This window comes from Capsicum annuum, chromosome 10 (assembly GCF_002878395.1).
Source record: "Capsicum annuum cultivar UCD-10X-F1 chromosome 10, UCD10Xv1.1, whole genome shotgun sequence".
NCBI classification, from domain to species: domain Eukaryota; kingdom Viridiplantae; phylum Streptophyta; class Magnoliopsida; order Solanales; family Solanaceae; genus Capsicum; species Capsicum annuum.
In genome coordinates, this window is record NC_061120.1 from 28,452,445 (window position 1) to 28,470,643 (window position 18,199).

General features: G+C 30.4%; 1 protein-coding gene across 5 annotated transcripts; it reads left to right on the forward strand.

The window, feature by feature from the left end:
- The first annotated feature begins 4,697 nt into the window (after positions 1-4,697).
- On the forward strand, positions 4,698-12,276 carry LOC107845534. 5 transcript variants are annotated; one of them, XR_007045608.1, is made up of 8 exons: positions 4,698-5,612; positions 5,966-6,023; positions 6,397-6,480; positions 6,681-6,816; positions 8,405-8,740; positions 9,407-9,856; positions 11,450-11,512; positions 11,855-12,276. XR_007045608.1 is itself a non-coding variant. In XM_016689910.2 (5 exons), exons 1-5 carry the CDS (start codon positions 4,886-4,888, stop codon positions 8,681-8,683), a joined length of 1,284 nt encoding a protein of 427 aa, XP_016545396.2. In that variant the 5' UTR covers positions 4,698-4,885; the 3' UTR covers positions 8,684-9,128. The 5 variants fall into 5 exon arrangements, 1 of the variants encoding a protein (XP_016545396.2); XR_001666884.2 differs by having other exon boundaries at positions 9,407-9,472; XR_007045609.1 differs by lacking the exon at positions 9,407-9,856.
- Positions 12,277-18,199: the final 5,923 nt, after the last annotated feature.

Sequence of the window (18,199 nt, forward strand, 5' to 3'; positions counted from 1 at the left end):
TTTGTTTCCCTTTACCATCTCCTGCAAAAGAAATCAAAGGTTAGATTTTGGAACCCAGACAAGCTTGAGCCCTGTTTTGTTGGTAAAAGGATGAATTAAATTCCTTCTAGTCCATGTAGGAAATAATTAACCAGACCTGTTTCTCTGACCAATTTTAGTGCTTGTATTTTTGGTCTGAGAAAAGTTTATTGATAGATTTTGACTTCTAACTCTGCTTTTGACAGCCACAGGATATTCAGTAGTAGGATGTCCAAGATTGCCACAGATATAATATAGATCTTGTAGATTATCAGCCTTTTTAAAAAGACCTAAACCTGCTTTTTCATTATGATTTCTTCCACTCAACTGATGAAAATTTCTTGAAGAATTTTTCCATCTGTTAGCTTTTTCCATATCCATCTTTAACTTAGCAACTTCTTGAATTAGCTTGTTCATCTTTTAAGTCAAATCATGACATTCCAGTTTGTACTTAGTTAACTCAAGTTCAGCATTTTCTTGTTCTTTACTCATGGCCCTTTTTTCATTTTCAGTGAGATTCAATTTAAAAACTTCAGATTTAAGATCATTATTTGAAGACTCAAGCAATGTGACGTGGTTCTTGAGAGTGTAATTTTCTTTTTCAACAAAATGTTTGCAAAGTTTCAGGTCAATAAAATCAAATTTTAGGCTTGCAAGGCTGTTGAACAGTTCATTCCTATCAGAAGTTAATTCTTGGAGATTGTCAATTGAATCACTCATCAAGGAAATAAGTCTAGTTTTGGAAAACAGATGCAGTTTTTCTTTGAGTTCAAGTAAACTTACCTCAGAAACATCATCTTCTTCCTCAATGTCTGAATCTCCAAAAGCCATAAATATTGTCTCATCAACTTCATCATCATCAGAGTCAGATCCCCATGCAGCTATCATGGCATGTTCTTCTTTTTCCTTTTTCTTGGCCCTTTCTTTTTGTTCCTTCTCAATCCTTTCCTTTCTCCACTCTATTTCCCAAAGAGGACATTATCTGATCTGATGATCAGTCTTTCCATACTTGTAGCATCCATTTGGATTATCATGTAAACATTTCTTGGTACCTATGCCCTTCTTCTTCCTGAAGAACTTGATGAAATTTTTGGTTATGAAGGCAACTTGCTCCTTATCAAGTTCAAATTCATCATCATTATCAGAAGCTTTTAAAGCTAAGATCTTCTCAGGGGCTTCTTGTTATTTTATTCCATCTATTTTCATTTCATAAGTCTTTAAGTTCCTTACAAGTTCATCCAGGGTCAAGCCTTCAAGCTCTTTATTTGCCTCCCTAATTGCAGTCACCTTAACATTTTATTTTGATTTAGGTAACACCCTCAGTACTTTTTCAACTTGTTTTTCCTCAAAAATGAATTTCCCTAACGAAGTCAACTCATTTATTAAGGTGGTAAGCCTTGTCATCATCTCATGAAGTGTTTCGTTTTCCTTTATTTTGAATGCCTCATATTCAGTAAGCAGGAGAGCAATCCTGAATTTTCTTACTTGGGAAGTACCTTCATGAGCAGTTACCGGTGCATCCCAAATTTTCTTAGCAGTAGTACAGATGGATACCCTGTTATACTCAGCCGGTCCTAGACCACAAACCAAGATATTTTTGGACTTTGCATTTTTCTTCAAAGCCAATAGGTCATCAGGAGTAAATTCACTCCTTACTTTCTTGACTTGTTCTCCATCAACAGTCTTCATTGGAATAGTGGGACCATCAGTAATCCTATCCCATAATTCATAGTCTTCACCTTGAATGAACATCTCCATCCTTGCTTTCCACCAGATAAAGTGAGAACCATCAAAGAGTGGAGGTCTAGTGGTTGACTGACCTTCACTATGACCAGTAGGAGGTGCGAAATTCATCATGTTGATCCTTTTCTTAGGTGCTAGTGTTATTTAAAACAACCTCTCTCTGATACCACTTGTTAGAGTACGCATCCAAGTAATTGCCTATCTGTGGAACAAGTAAGTAAACGTGGTTCACAGAAGTAAACTGAACACAGTATTTTTACGTGGAAAACACCTGGCTCAAGAAAGGTAAAAAAAAACCACGACCTGTACCTCTACAGGATTTAACTCAACTTCACTAAAATACTTGAGCCTCAACAATCAACAAAATTACAAGACTTCTTGTAACCTAAGAATTAAAACTTTTAACTCCTATCACTATAAAAACATTAATCTTCCCAAGATAAGTGTTCCCAAATCTTCGAGTTCCCAAACTTGAAGACAACAACTCCTAACTCAGTTTTTAGATTACTGAGACTAGAATCAATGACTCATTACAATACAAGAACCTAACTGCTACACAGTTTATGACCTACTAAGTAAGAGACTAGGTACTTCTTCAAGTATGTGAATTGATATGCTGATTGTTGATTAACTTTTCAGTGCATGCGTGAGTGTTGGCTTTGAGTCACGTTAGTTGTCTTTAAGCCAACTTGTGATAGAGTTCTTTTTTATGTTTAATTCTTTCTCCAGTAGAACTCTATCAGTTAACTATTTTGTCTTTTGTTGCCGCGTCACCTCTCCTAGATTTGATAGAACTCTTTTACTTCAAATCCTCTTCTTACTGAACTCCTTGATCAACTTAAATTCTTCAAGACTTCTTGTCTGATCTGACTTATCTTCTAACGTAATCAATGTCATCTATGCTTGTCTTGAACGCAGAATCACATCATCCAAACTCCTATGCCAGCTAGACTATTTCACCTTGAATGGACCAACTTCTTCAACATGTTTCATTCATATATCTACAATCAAAACTCCTCATGCCTTAATAGCCACCTACTTCACTTTTCAACATATCAAGGTGCTCTTGCCACTGACTTTGTCTTGACTATCTACCAAGTATTTCTTCTGGTTCATTTTTCCTCTAACTAGCAATTGCTAAAGACAGTACTTGACTCACTTGGCCATCTTAAGCAATTACCCCCTTATCACCTATAGATGTAGTATTCACATTAGCACAACTGAGTTTATCATCATCATTAGTCTCTTTGTTCTGCTAGACATGTTTCATCCTTGTTGCTTTTGTTTTGATCATTAGTGGCTTTTGCTTTATTTCCTCTTCTTTATACCATCAAGCATGTAGGACAGTATTGGGGTACCCAATCATATTCAAATTTTTGTTCAACTATCTCCTAGTAGGATTTAGGACAATGATCTTCTTTAGTAATTCTCTTGTGACATCAATTTCCACCAGAACACGGGTAAATAAAATTCATTTTATTTTGCTAGTACAATCATCATCAAATAAAGGGTTCCCCAAGATGCAGCTGATTCAACTTAGAGATTCAACTCCCTAACAATTTAGGGAAAAGTTCGGATATCAAACCCGTAAGGGTATAGTCAGTAGAATTTCCTTATCAAAGTTGAACTCAATTGGCTACATCATTAGAATCATGGGCTTGTTCTTAAACATGTATGGGCTTGGTGAGAGCATGCTATCCTTATCATAAATGCTACTGAAGTTGAGTTGGACGTACCCATTATTGTGATAATAGTATGCTTTGATCTTAGAAACAACAGTTCCAGTGGGCTCCCATGAATCTCTCCAAAGCTGCGAACATTGGTGATTCTCCCATGATATAGAGAACAAGGGCATATTTCCATTTCGCGATCTTGGTACCCACTGATGCCTGAGTAAGTGCCGTAAATGTCTTGCCATTTTAGATGTTGGGTGGTATGCATCCTAATTGCATCATTTTTCCCACTAATTGGGTACCATTAAGAAAATTAGTTCACTTCTTAGGTTCCTTCGTCGTTTGTGAATTCCAATTTTTTTTTGCGTATTTTGCTTCTGATTCACCACATCTCTTGCTTGAACTTGACTTGTATTGTTGTTGTGCATTCCTCTCTCTATGGTGTATCCTACCTTCTCGGTCCTCGTATGGATTACCAATGTCGTTGAATCTGGTACAGGTTGCGTCTTTGGAGTTTGATGCCCAAGCTGGATAAGCAAAGGCCAAGCCGCTTCTTCATGGTCCTCTTCATTCATCGAAGTTACCCCAAGGTTGTTGTAGATGTTCTCCACTGCACCCTTCATAATCTTTGCCTGTTTGTCCTTCCTTGGTCTTCCGCATGGCATTTTTCGGTGGCGCACGTCAAGAGAACACTATATTTGTTAGTCGTAGAGTTTCCTACTTCACGTCTATATATATTCTCATTAATCAATGAAAGAGAGAAATATTTTCGTTCATGTTTAATTGCAGTTTGCTTGCATTTTAACAGAAACTGCCCCCCACCCCCACTCATCCCACCCCCTCTTAATGAGTCTTATAGGTACTATAAGTACGGAACATCGAGTGAAAAAGAAAAATAATGTAACCTTTTATATCAAAGGTAAAGTTAAAAAATAAAATAAATTTACTATAACTAAAATCATATTGATAATATAATTCCTTTATGCTATTATTTTTAAATATTGTAAACCATTCAAATGCAGATGCAGATTCGAGGAAAGGTTTGTGTCGCTGTCATCCTCGTGATTATGTTAAACAAAAAGAAAGTGTCCCTCACAAGACGGCATACCCCAACTCCTCCATGTTCCAATCAACTTAACTAACAACATCCCTCATACATGTTCCTTAACACCACACCCTCACCAATGACCAACCCCACCCCACCCAAAGAAAAAATAAGTATAATAAAACAAACCAACCCCCCAACCCAACCCCCCCCCCCCCAGCCCAAAAAAAACTCCCCAAGAAAGACTCCGACTCCTTCATTTCTGTATAAAATCCCTCACATTTCCCTTATACACTAGCCTCAAATTCATTTGCTTCTTCCATTATTGTTTCTTCCCTCTTTTGACAACACCCATTATCCAAGAAAACAAAAACTAGCCATCCCCTTTTGACCCAAAAAAGGAAAAATGTGTTCTTACAAGTTCAAAAAGCAAGGAGAAAGGGTCGTTGATATTTCCCCAGAAACACTCACTCATATCAATGGTCGTCCTGTTCTTCAACCATGTAACAATTCCCACAAAAAATCACCTAATTTCAAGATTTCACCTTATTCAAAAGTGAAAAATTCTCCTCCTATTTCTCCCAAAATCAGGTCCCCTAGACAACAATCTATCAAGAAAGTGAACAATGATCCTAATGGTTTTGGTTTAAATACAAGTAGTGACAAAATTGTGACACCCAAAAACCCAAAAGTGAAAAATTCAACACTAACAACTACTCCTACTTCACCAAAAATCAAGTCACCTAGACAACAACCTATCAAGAAAGTGAATGATTCTAATGGACAAAACCCAAGTAGTGACAAAATTGTGACACCCAAAAACCCAAAAGTGAAAAATTCAACACTAACAACTCCTCCTATTTCACCGAAAAACAAGTCACCTAGACAGCCAGCAATCAAGAAAGTGAAAAATATTAATAATTCTTCCATCATGGTTCTTGAAGTTGCTGGAAGCATAGCAGCAGCAAGAAGGGAACAAGTTGCCAACATGCAAGTGCAGAGGAAACAGAGAATTGCACATTATGGAAGAACAAATTCTGCGAAGTTCAATGAAGCCAAATTAGTCACTGCTGCTGCTGTTGATTCAAGTTCTAAAGAGGGCAGAAGATGCAGCTTTATTACACCTAATTCTGGTAATTACAAAAAACTTCACTTCCTTGAGTTTTATTTCTAATTGAGTTAATCGTCAAAAACACATTTGAACTATCATTTTTGGCTAGTTTCACACCTCAACATCATATGCTCCCTTTCTCTGAACTGTCATTATCTATGTATCAACACACTTCAAATTTGACTAGGCCAACTATTAATTATAACTATCACCTAGATGTGTTTTAATACATATGTGGTGACATAGAAAAAAGAAAGAGCTAATAATTAAGATGTGGATCTCTGTGAAAAAGTGATTGTCTAATTTCAATTCAATTAGGATGTACACCTCTGTGGATGAGTGACATTAACTATTCTGTTTTGTTCTGTTTTCTAGACCCTGTCTATATTGCATACCATGATGAAGAATGGGGAGTTCCTGTCCATGATGATAAGTAAGCACTCTGTTTCCCACTTTCATGTACAGTTCCCATATCTTGTCAAGTTTGAGTTATATGCAGTGATAACATAAAAAATGTTTACATAATTATGCCATTTGAAAGGTAATTATAGTTAAAGGATTATCTGCTATATCATGTTAAATTGTATTGATAGCGTAAAAATTCTTACATCACTCGTTAGTGGCGAAGCCATCTTTATCCAACAAAAGGTAATTAATATCCCTTGGTAAAAAAATTATAATAGTATTATTTAGATAAATGAATTTCCCTGCCTTCGTGCGTTTATTTCCTTATATTTAAGTTTGAGTTGTCTATAAGTTAAATCAGAAGCATTTGGTGGCTAATTTACTTATTAAATCACATGCAGTCTGCTATTTGAGTTGTTGGTATTAACTGTGGCTCAAGTTGGAGCAGATTGGACTTCAGTGTTAAAGAAAAGGCAAGACTTCAGGTGGGTATTTGCTTTTCTTGCCAGATTTCCTTTAATTTATGTTACTTCACATTATTCAATTATGTTGCTCGGACTTTCTCAAAATAATGTTGTGCTCGTATTAGATTTTTCAAAAAATGCATTATTTTTGAGGAATATGACATGCATTCATCGACATTTCAGGAAATTTTAGATGTAATTTGCTTTGTTATTTCTTTCAGAGATGCATTTTCAGGATTTGATCCAGAAATTGTTGCAAAATACAATGAAAAGAAGATAAATTCAACAAGTACTGAATATGGAATTGAGCTGAGCCAAGTCAGAGGGGTAGTTGACAACTCTAAAAGAATTTTAGAGGTAAATAATTACTTCCTCCGTACTTGTTAGATTTCGGCACACATATTAAGAAAAAACATTAAAGATATAAATTTAACACAACTTTTCATTTTTACCCAAAAAAAAAAAATTTAACTTTGTAATACCTTTTAAAAGTTAATTGGTTGTCAAATCATAAGAATAAATTTGAAAAAAAATTCAATGATTCACTTATTTTGAAACATCAATAAATACCTAACAATTCAATTATTCCGAAACGGATTGAGTAATTAGTACAATATTAGCATAACAACAAATCTCTAATCAACTTTTAAACTCTCATTTCCATTGCTTCCAAGTACTTTTTGTAACCAACTTTTTGACTTGCTATGTAGTCAATCATTGCATGTAGCTAACACCACTTAATTAATACTAAACATAACCACATGGTGGGCCAAATGGAATCAGAATAACACATCTAGCCTTGACTTTACCAACTCTGAAATTTTAGTAAACAACGTTTTAATGAAATTACGGTTTGGCCGGGAATAAGTTATGAATTAGCTATCCAGGGATTAGTTGCAGGGGTGGATCTATATAGGATTTAGGGGTTCTTCGGCGTTCATTAAATTTGACACGGAATAGATATAATTATATAAAAAATATATGAAAATAGGTATAAAACATATAAAAGTATTCACTATAACAAAAAATTTGATTGGATGCATTGACATTTAGTTTGATCTTAAAGTCCTTCAGTGGAAGGAGGCCTTGAGTTTGAACCTCATTGAGGTGATTTTTTACTTTTTTTAGTTTTAAATTTTTTAAGCATTCACTATTCGTAAATCCTAGGTCCGCCACTGATTAGTATATATATATATATATATATATATATATATATATATATATATATATATATATATATATATATATGGGATAACTTGCCCCATCACTAAGGCAAATATGGTGGGATAAATAATTTTCTTGACTAAATAATACTTCCAACCAAACATGGGGTAAAATAATTCTACATTTTATCCCGAGACTGTCACAACTTATACCTCACACCAACCGAAGCCTACAGGCTAACCACCAATTTGATTTCTTATCATTTTCTTAATTACCAGATAAAACTAGTAAAACTCTTTTTTCCTTTCTATTAGATAGCTAAATGTAACACCTCAAACAAACAAACAAAATCTTTTAATATTTTGATCAAGTTTCTCATGGTTTAATTTGGGTATGACTACATACTTGGCTTAAATTTGCCCTAAATATGGGTTGAATTTGGATGAGTCAAGATAGACTGAGTTACAAGAATAACTTTGAAAATGGATGATCTTGAACTTTTTGACCCCAATTCTCCAGCAGCAAAAGTTCAAGAATAACAAATTTTATCGCATGAACAACCTTTTAACCTTGAAGTTTTGCTCGGGAAAATGAGGGTCAAAATTAAAGACCACTCATTTCCAAGGTTATTTATACAGTTTCCTGGAGTTAACACATAGGCAAGTCATTTACTTGCAAATTTGAGCGAAATAGATGATTCATATTTTCATGAGTTAGTTCTGCCACCTATAATTGCAATCCTTTGGTTGTTAGTATTTTCATTTTATTCTTGAATTTACAGATCAAGAGACAATTAGGGTCTTTCCACAAGTACTTGTGGGGATTTGTGAGCAGCAAGCCCATTACAACACTATACAAGGCCTGCAACAAAATCCCAGTAAAGACATCAAAATCAGAAACAATGAGCAAAGACATGGTGAAAAGAGGCTTTAGATATGTTGGCCCAACTGTTATACACTCTTTCATGCAGGCAGTTGGGCTTACCAATGACCACATTATCACTTGCCCAAGACATGTCCAATGTGCTACCCTAGCAACACAAGAACATATTGCTATGTGAAAATTTCATCAACTAACATGGGACAGTACTGTGCATTAAAGTTCTCGTTGTATGCAGGTTTGGAAAATGACTGAATCACAAGGATTTATTGTACGCAATCTTACCTTACATTTTTGCAAGAAGTTGTTTTCACAAAATTTCACCTACTAACATCAAGAATTAATATATTTGTTGCTTAGTTTTATAAGGCATTGACCTAACTAGTAACTAATAAGTTGTCAAGATTGTAATCATATACCCTTTTAGTCCTTTTGTTTTGGAGATTAATTTAGAAGTGTGTGAAGAAGTAGGTGTTTTATTTGTACAATATTTGGTTGAAGTTGAAAAAGGAGCTTGTGAAGTTGGAAGTTGAAAACAAAAGAGATATTGAAGTTTGATTCAGTTATGTTTGTATATGAATTTCAGTTGAAAAAAAATATTATGAATGAAGTATCTGTTGCTTATACAAGTTCTGTACTATATTCGTCTCAGATTAGTTGTCAAGCTTACTAAAATTATTTGTCCTAAAATAGTTATCATGTTACAGCATTAAGATAAAATTATTACTACTTTTTAGAATTTTGTCTTCATTTAATTGTTCTTGAAAGTAAACGATATTAGTTAAATTTAGTTAGTATTAGATAACCCAAATAAAGTAGCAGTAATCGAATTTAGTGTTTTAAACTATCAATAATAAAGTTAATTTAGTAAAACATATTTTTAATCAAGACTTTCTCCATTTAGGATGCAACATTCAGGCTGCTTCACCAAGCTTCACGTTGCTCTCCCACAATTTCATTCACAGTTTAGGTACCTCCCATATCATCTGCCGCTTTTGCTTTCTTTACTTCTTGCTACTAAAATCTTCTAGTTTGCCTGATTCTCTCTTGTTTGTCCGTGAATTCAACAATCGTTCAAAAGGCGGCTCAACCCCATAAAAAAGGGAAAAATTATATAAACTTACTAATAATAGCAACACTTTTTTAAAATTACAACTTATAGCAAAAGTAGTAATATTTTATTATTTTTATTTAAAAATGCGTGTTGTCCACCCTTTATTCTACCATTACCTATTTTCAAGCCACTTTTTCTATTTCAGTTCCTTCCACTATAATGTTTTCTTTAATTTATTTTTTTTCAAATTTTGCTATTTCCTCTCAATTTTCGAATAAACATTGTTCTCCATCAATTAAGGTAAATTGATTTTACAGTTAATGTGTGTTGTTTTTTTCATATAACTTCTTTTTTGTAATTTATTTTTGACATTTTTCAACCTTCTTCTGCTTTTTGAGTTTTTTTTTTTTGGTGTGTGTGTTAAAATTTCTGGAGTTACACGATAATGGCAGAATATGCACATCATAGTAGTTGAAAACGTTTACTACTGTGAGAGGTACTTGTTTAATGGTGACTTTTGTGAAGTGGGTTTTTGTTTACTTCTCTATTTCTTAGATTCTTGGTAATGTTCCTCTCCTTTTTTGCTTTTTTTAATTTTTTGAAATTATAGATGATTTTCAATTAGCAAATATTCTTGAGTTTTATTTGTTAATCTGTCATTAATATATCATTATGTTTCTTGATTAATTATTATATGTTAATATTTAATCATGAAAATTTGTTATTTGGTATAAAGGAGCAGGCTTTGGAGACCCCATAAAAACTTAGATGTAAATGAAGCCCAATATGAGATTATGTAGTTTGATTTTTAAGATTATATTATATCAAGAATTTCTTTAATTCTAATTTGAGTTCCAAGATTATTTTTTTGGTTTGTTTGTTTAATGGACTAATGGATTTGGGAGGTTTATTTGAAAAAAAAAGGAGCAATCTTTGGATACCCAGAAAGGATTATATGTAAATGAAGCCTAAGATGAGATTTTATAGTTTAGATTTGTTTAATTAAGAATTTGTTTGGCTTGGATTACTTCTAAATTTGAGACATGGTTATATTTTTTGATTAATTGTTATATATGATGTGCATTTGATAATAAAGGAACAATCTTTGGATAACCCAGACTTCTAGAAAGGATTGGATACTTAGAAAGGATTAAACGTAAAGGGAGCCTAAGATGAGACTTTATAGTTTAGATTTGTTTAATTAAGAATTTGTTTGGTTTGGATTACTTCTAAATTTAAGATATAATTATGTTTCTTGATTAATTGTTATATATGATGTGTATTTGATAATAAAGGAATAATCTTTGGATAACCCAGATTCCCATAAAGGATTAGTTGTTAATGATACCTAATATGAGATTTCGTAGTTTGGTTTTGTTTAATCAAAAAGAAGTCCAGCTGAGATTTTTTTTTGTTACCCCCTCCCTAGGAGCTTGCACCGTTTTTGCTCCCTCAGCGACTCGAACTCGCAACCGAGTTGGTAGTGACGGGTGTTTACCATTCGAGCAACTCCCTCTTGTTTTGTCGTTTAGCTGGGGTTACTTCTAAGTTTGATTTGCGGATTTTTTTTCTTTTTTGATTAACGGAGTAATGGATTTGGGAGATTTATAGTTTATGAAGAATATGTGCATATATGTCTTTTATATATACATTTGATAAGTTGTGTATTTATTTTGAGTTACTATTAAGATATTGAATTATAGCTGCTAATGTTAAGATATATATATATATATATATATATATATATATATATATATATATATATATTGTATTTCGGAATTATATGAAATGTATTTGTTACCGTTTAAATATTTTTGTTATATATACCGGCGAGTATTAGCCGAAATCAATCACAGGGGTTGAATTTTAGTCGGTGATTTGTTGGTTTTGCAGATTCGGTAAGGCACGGGCTTGGTCATCATTTTTATGAATTTTTCGGTGATGTGGTAGCGACGGGTCAGTATATTCCGACGAGATTGCTATAAAATATAATTTTTACAGTATATATATGTATTTATATTTGATAATGATAAGATTTGTATTTGTATTTTTATTTGTATGTGATACTGATAAGATTTGAATTTGTTACAGTGTAGATATGTATTTGTATTTGGTATTGTAAAATTTGTATTTGTTACAGTATAAATATATATTTTTTTATAGATAATATGTTCATATATGTATTTTTGTCTTTATAATGTGAAGATATATATCTGTTAAATTTAAGATATGTATTTGTATTTTAGGGATTATATAAGATGTATTTGTAACAATATAGATATATATTTATATTTGCAGGGATTGTGATTTATATATGATGACATATGCTGAGTGCCTTATTTTTGGTGAATGTGTTTCAAATGTTGACTCTTGAGATCTTCTTTGCATGAGCTATGCTTCTATGTTGTGGCATTATGGTTCGAGGAAAAAAGAAGAGAAGGCACAAAGTGATGATGAAGCACCAATGAGGCCTCCTATGAAAATTGGGATAACAAAAGATATTAAAGTGCATGATATTTGATGTTTACTTTGAATTTGTTGTATTTGACAACAGTTAACTTTAGGTGGACTAACATTTAGTTGAATATTTCTTAAGTTTTATATGTTACTTTAATGTTGAAAGTCGGTATTTTAATGTTTATTTGATGTGATATTTAGATTTTTGATGTTAAAACTATAAAATAGAATTTTCCGTGATTAGTTTATGTTACTGTTATGCATATGTCGGTATGAATATGTGATTTTCAGTTTTGAATATATTTTTGAGTAATTAATATGTATATCCAGTTACTATATGTATTTTTCATATATGCATTTATATTTTCCATTTTATGCAATGCATTTTGAGTAATGCATAAGTATTTTAAGTAATGCATGTTTTTTTTTCAAATATGCATATGTATTTATGCATAATGCATATGTATATATGAATATTGCATATGTTTTTTACAAGTGTGAATATATATTTTTTGCTAAGAATATATATATATATATATACATACATACATACATACATACATACATACATACATATATTTGTCTGAATATGTATTTTTCGGCTATACATATATGTATTTGTCCAGTTTGATACATATGTATTTAAGCAGATATTCATATGTAGTTATGAGTTATCCATAATTTTTTTTCAATTATGCATATATATATATATATATATATATATATATATAATGCATATATTTTTTTAAAAAAATATGTATTTAGAGTTTTGATTACGTAATTGATATGTCTTTATAAGTATTTTTTTAATTTTTTAATTTATTACAGAAAGTTATGTTAACTTATTCTTAGTTTTTATAGATGAACATAGGTACTTAATAGATTCTCATATGTATTTTTTCAGATTAAAAATTTGGTAAGTGTGACTTTCAGTTTCTTAGGTATAAATCAATGATGTTATATGTCTTGTATAATATATTCATAAGGAATTAAGTTAAGCAAGTTCAGTAAAAAAAATTGCAACAATTTAACTATAACAAGTTCAATAAAATCAAATATTTTTATCAAAATTTAGAATCATATAATTATCAGTGAAAAAATAAAGCAACTATCTTTTGACATAATGCTACATCATGAACAGATCAACATTTAAACTATAACTGCAACATTTAAACTATAACAATATTATTGTACATTTTTTCATAGACGCCACATAAATGCATAATGTGATATAACATTATACACACCACCACCAAGTTTTATGATGCTTGCATTACGATCAGAAACAACACACATATGTTTTCTTTCACCGTATGCTTCCTTCAGATTCTCAAAGAACCAAGTCCAAGATGCATCATTTTCAGAATCAAGTATACCATATATCAAAGAAAATATATGCCCTGCATATTGAAAAAATGCATATAAGAATACATGATTTTTACATATAAAATACTGCATACGCAGAGGCGAACTCAGGATTTGAAGAGTGCGGATACACCATTATCTTGACATAAGCGGTCAAGAATCTTCCAATGACGACTGATCTTGACATAAGAGGTCAAGAATATTCAAATGACGACTGAGGAATATACATGTACATAATTTATATAATAGTTTCTTAAGGTATATACATGTACATATACAAAACTTTTTCCGAACTTAATAGGTGCACGTGCACCCCCACCCTAACAAGTGGGTCCGCCCCTATGCATATGTATATTATAAATGCATACAGCTGAAAATATATGAAACTGTCAGTGAACACATAAACGTACTGCATATGTATATTATAAATACATAACTGCAGTGAACACAAACATAATGCATAGCTATCATATATATACATATAGCTGGAATCATATCTAACTCCCAGTGAACACAAAATATATATATAATAAATACATATAGCTTGACACATATGTAACTGCCAGTGATTTCATAAACATACTGCATATGTATAATATAAATACATATAGCTGGAAATATATGAACAGACAGTGAACACATAAATAGACTGCATAAGTATATTAAACACTTTTGCAGGTCAAATTTACATCAATATGAGAAGCCAGTAGGATGTAGAGTTGGTTATACGAAGCATTTATGCTTAACAATATCACATCACTGATGTAATCTTCATATTGTTGTTAATATATCCATCTACCAGAGTGTTTAACAAGAACAGGGATGCATCCCATTGTCAATTTTTAGAACACTAGAAAAAGTAAAAATAAAATTAATTATCAAATACGTACTTTATACAATAACTATTTCGTATATACAAAAATGCAAAACTAATTTCAACAAACAGGAATATTTTTTTTTTGAATACTAGTTATCATCAACTGAAATTCAAATTCATCATATAACAATTGTATCTTAAATCTCAAATTAAATAACGACATGGATAACTTTGAATTTGAAAGAAATAATTTGCTCAGAACATTTTATTTGAGAACTGATAGAATTCATATACAATTTCAAATTTTGAAATTCCAAAACTGTTATGTAACTTTGTTGCAAGTTTTTCAGCAATTTTCGCAATATTTTTTTATGAAATTCACAAACAAAATCAAGTTTGTTTATTGATACCTATAATTGGAGCGTTGTATTTTTAATATTTTTTTTAGAATTTCAGACGATCATCAATAATATTGGAAGCACTCTATTTTTTAAATATCCTTTGAGTTTGTTGTTTATGAAAAATGTTGTTTGAATTTGAATTATGTTGATGTAAATTAATGGTTGAGGTAAAAATAAAAGAATCATATAAGGTAAAGGAATATGTTTAATTAAATGTGGCATAAATTAAGGAGCAGTTTCATCCCTTATTTAACTCTAACTAATAGAGTTAAATAAGGAACGGATACCTTATTTGTATATGTATTTTTATAGCAACCTTTACTAAAATACAGAATATATATTGCTATTTTTCGTAATTTTGAAACTGTTTCTATAAAATTATAATTAAGACTCTACAATTGTTATTTCTGAAATTTTGCCTAAAAAAAATAGGTGGCTGCCCTAAGCCTCCAAATTTAAGGGGCCTTATGTTTTACTGATAATATATTATAGTTTTTTTTTTTTTTTTTTTAAATTACACATTATTTATAGAAAAAATAAAATTTTCATATAAAAGGAATGAATTATTGGAAGAAGTTTATATATCTAGAGTACTATGCTTCAAGAAAAGATTAAATGCATTGATTATATTATTACTTAAAAAGGATTAATTAAAAATTGATTATATAATTTTGAAAAAAAGTTCATTTAAAAAAAGGATTTTTTTTTTTTAAATATAAAACCTCCATTTGGTTTTCGCCTCAAACCACGAATATGCTTGAGCTATGCCTTTTTCAATTTCAAGAAATTATTTAAAGGATCAAATAATATGAAACTAAGTAGTCGTTTGGTCATGAGTAATTTTTCGTTTGGCCATGAGTAATTTTTATTTTTTTCAAAAGATTATTTCATTTTAGTGAAAAAAATGAAAACTATTGTATTTGTCCATGAAAATTCCAAATACAATTTTGAAATTATATTTAGAAAAGTAAAAATAAGTTTTACTCATTTTCACTTATATTTCTTTTATAAAATTTCAAAACAAACTCTAATTTATATTTATAGTCAAACATAATTTTAACTTTAATTTTAACTTTAACTTCAATTTCAAATTTAAAAAATTATAATTTTCATCATCAAACGGGTACTAAGAAAGTATAAGTCAAAGGAACGTGTGCATGGTGCTTAGTGGAATGACAAATTGGTGCATATACCTTTTGTTTGTGACTACCACCGGCAAGCAAGAGAGGGAGCACTAAGTATAAGTCCCCCACCGCTATTATTTGTTCTTTCAAGGATGGCCTTCACAACAGAGAAGCAGCCTTTCCATTCCCCTTTTCAGCTCATTGGGACTACTAAAATATTAAATTACATTATCTAATGTGATCAGGATTTAATTAAAAAATTAATTTATGTAATATAGATCTATAAATCATGATTTTTAAAATTCATATACTTTATAATAAAGAATAAAAAAATTATTTACTATTAGCTATCTCAAAAGTAGACAGAATTTATTTTCTAACTCTTTACAATTTTCTCTTTCCATTTTTTAAAATTTTATAACCTTTTGACAAGAGTTTTTTTTTTTTTTTTACTTTTTATGCATAAAAGATTTTCATTTTTGCATATTAGACATTTGAAAAAAAAATCATTTTCTTTAATTTCTTTTATAAGAGAGAAGAGATCTCATTCAACCTACAAATATTTCTTGATTTTAGTAGTTTGTTGATTTAATTGAGAAAAAAAAACAAGTATAAACGGATATAGAGATTTCGCTGGATATAGATATTTATGTAATTCATTCTTTTCTAGTAATTAAACAAACAGTTGCAGGTCCCTTAGTATTCTGAATATATTTGTTGTACTAATGAGTAGGGGTGTTCGTGGTTTGGTTAAAAATTAAATCGAACCGCAAATTAAATTAAATTGATTAAAAAAATCGATATTTGGTTAGGTTTGGTTTGATTTTGTTATAAATTTTTAAAATCGATACTTATGTGGTTTAGATTTGGTTTTACTCTAAAATAACCGACAAAATAACCAAACCGAACCGATAAATTTTTTCTTTTATATATATATCACATACATATACATATATAAATTATTTATATATTATTCATAAACAAAATATAAATAGTTTTATACTTTAAATTTTAATCATGAATTTAACTTTAGTCATAACACTTTTAGTCATATGTCTCCATCTAATTGATGGTGCGTTATGAGATTCTATATGATTTTCACACTTTGAATGACAAATGATACTAATTGTGAAAATTATCTTGTTGTCTATGAGATTTTATAGGTGAGTTTTATTAGACTATCGATAATCACTAGTTTTGAACTTTCTTTTTGGTCTTTATTGAGCAAAAAATTTATGTATTTATCTTTTGGGGGATTTATCATATTATTCTCTTATATGTAGTTTCTAAATACATTTGTGGAAGCGTTCATATAGTATTGTTCATGGCGTTGCGTAAGTTTCGTAATATATTTGTAGAAGTGTTCATATGACGTTGCCTAAGTATAACACTAAATTGACATATTAGTTTTAAGGTTGAGGAACAACACTCGGTTGACATCTCATATGTTGGATTTAATTTTTTTAAGAAAAATTTCAACTTTTATCATTAACTAAAGTTATAAACCGAAAAATCAAACCAAACCAAACTAAATTGATAAGAATCAAACTGACGGTTATTTTTTTGTGTTGGTTTGACTTGGTTTTAGAAATTTAAAAATCAACTAAGTTAGTTTGATTATGATATTGACCAATAACCGATCCAAATCAACCCATGAACGTAACTACTAATGAGCATGATTGACGGTGTGACAAGCGAATACCCCCCAAAAAATACCAAATATCGAAGAAAAAGGTCATCAATTCCGTAGGCAAAACAGGAATTCATAAAAAGGAAAAAACGTGTGAAGGAGCATTTTTAATTTTAAGAAAATAAATATAAACCTGTTAGAATTTGTTTTCGGTAAAAGACAATAGACTCCATCCTTCCAACAATATTTATTTAATGTTTAATATTGACTTGATACACATGTTAAGAAATATAAATAATATAAATAATTTAATTATATAACCTTTTGAATATAATAAATTTAAAATTTTAGAAAATGTATTAAGTAATAACTATAATTAATAAAAAGGATAAAATTGATAGAAATTGATAAATTATGTAATAGTTTTTTAAACTGCATAAATATAATTGAACATCTATTTTCAATAATATGAACAAGTATTGTTGAATAGAGGGAGTATTTTTGAGGGATTGCAAATTGGACAAAAGATTCTGATTGACCTCACTCCTACTTTCTGTGTCCATCTTTAGTTATTCATGTACTAATTTTTAAATATTCCACAATATTTATTCAGTTTAAAAAAATAATACATAATTTATTTTCATTTTATTCTTAGTTATTACTGCAGTCTCTCATTTTATCCTTAGTTATTAACTATATTCTTAGTAATTAACTATAGTTAGTACCCAATATACACCCTTTATTTCTTTTTATTTGATCTCTTAATTTCGTGTGTCAATTTGACTAAATTTTAAAGTTAAATTAGATTAGACTAATTTATTTTTTTAGAATTAAAATATAGATACTCAA

Excerpts from the sequence above, each read along its gene's own strand:
- LOC107845534 (XM_016689910.2), top strand. The coding sequence starts at position 4,886 with ATGTGTTCTTACAAGTTCAAAAAGCAAGGAGAAAGGGTCGTTGATATT. Across the intron at positions 6,024-6,396 it reads GTTCCTGTCCATGATGATAA|TCTGCTATTTGAGTTGTTGG; the intron begins GTAAGCACTCTG and ends AATCACATGCAG. Across the intron at positions 6,817-8,404 it reads ACTCTAAAAGAATTTTAGAG|ATCAAGAGACAATTAGGGTC; the intron begins GTAAATAATTAC and ends TTGAATTTACAG.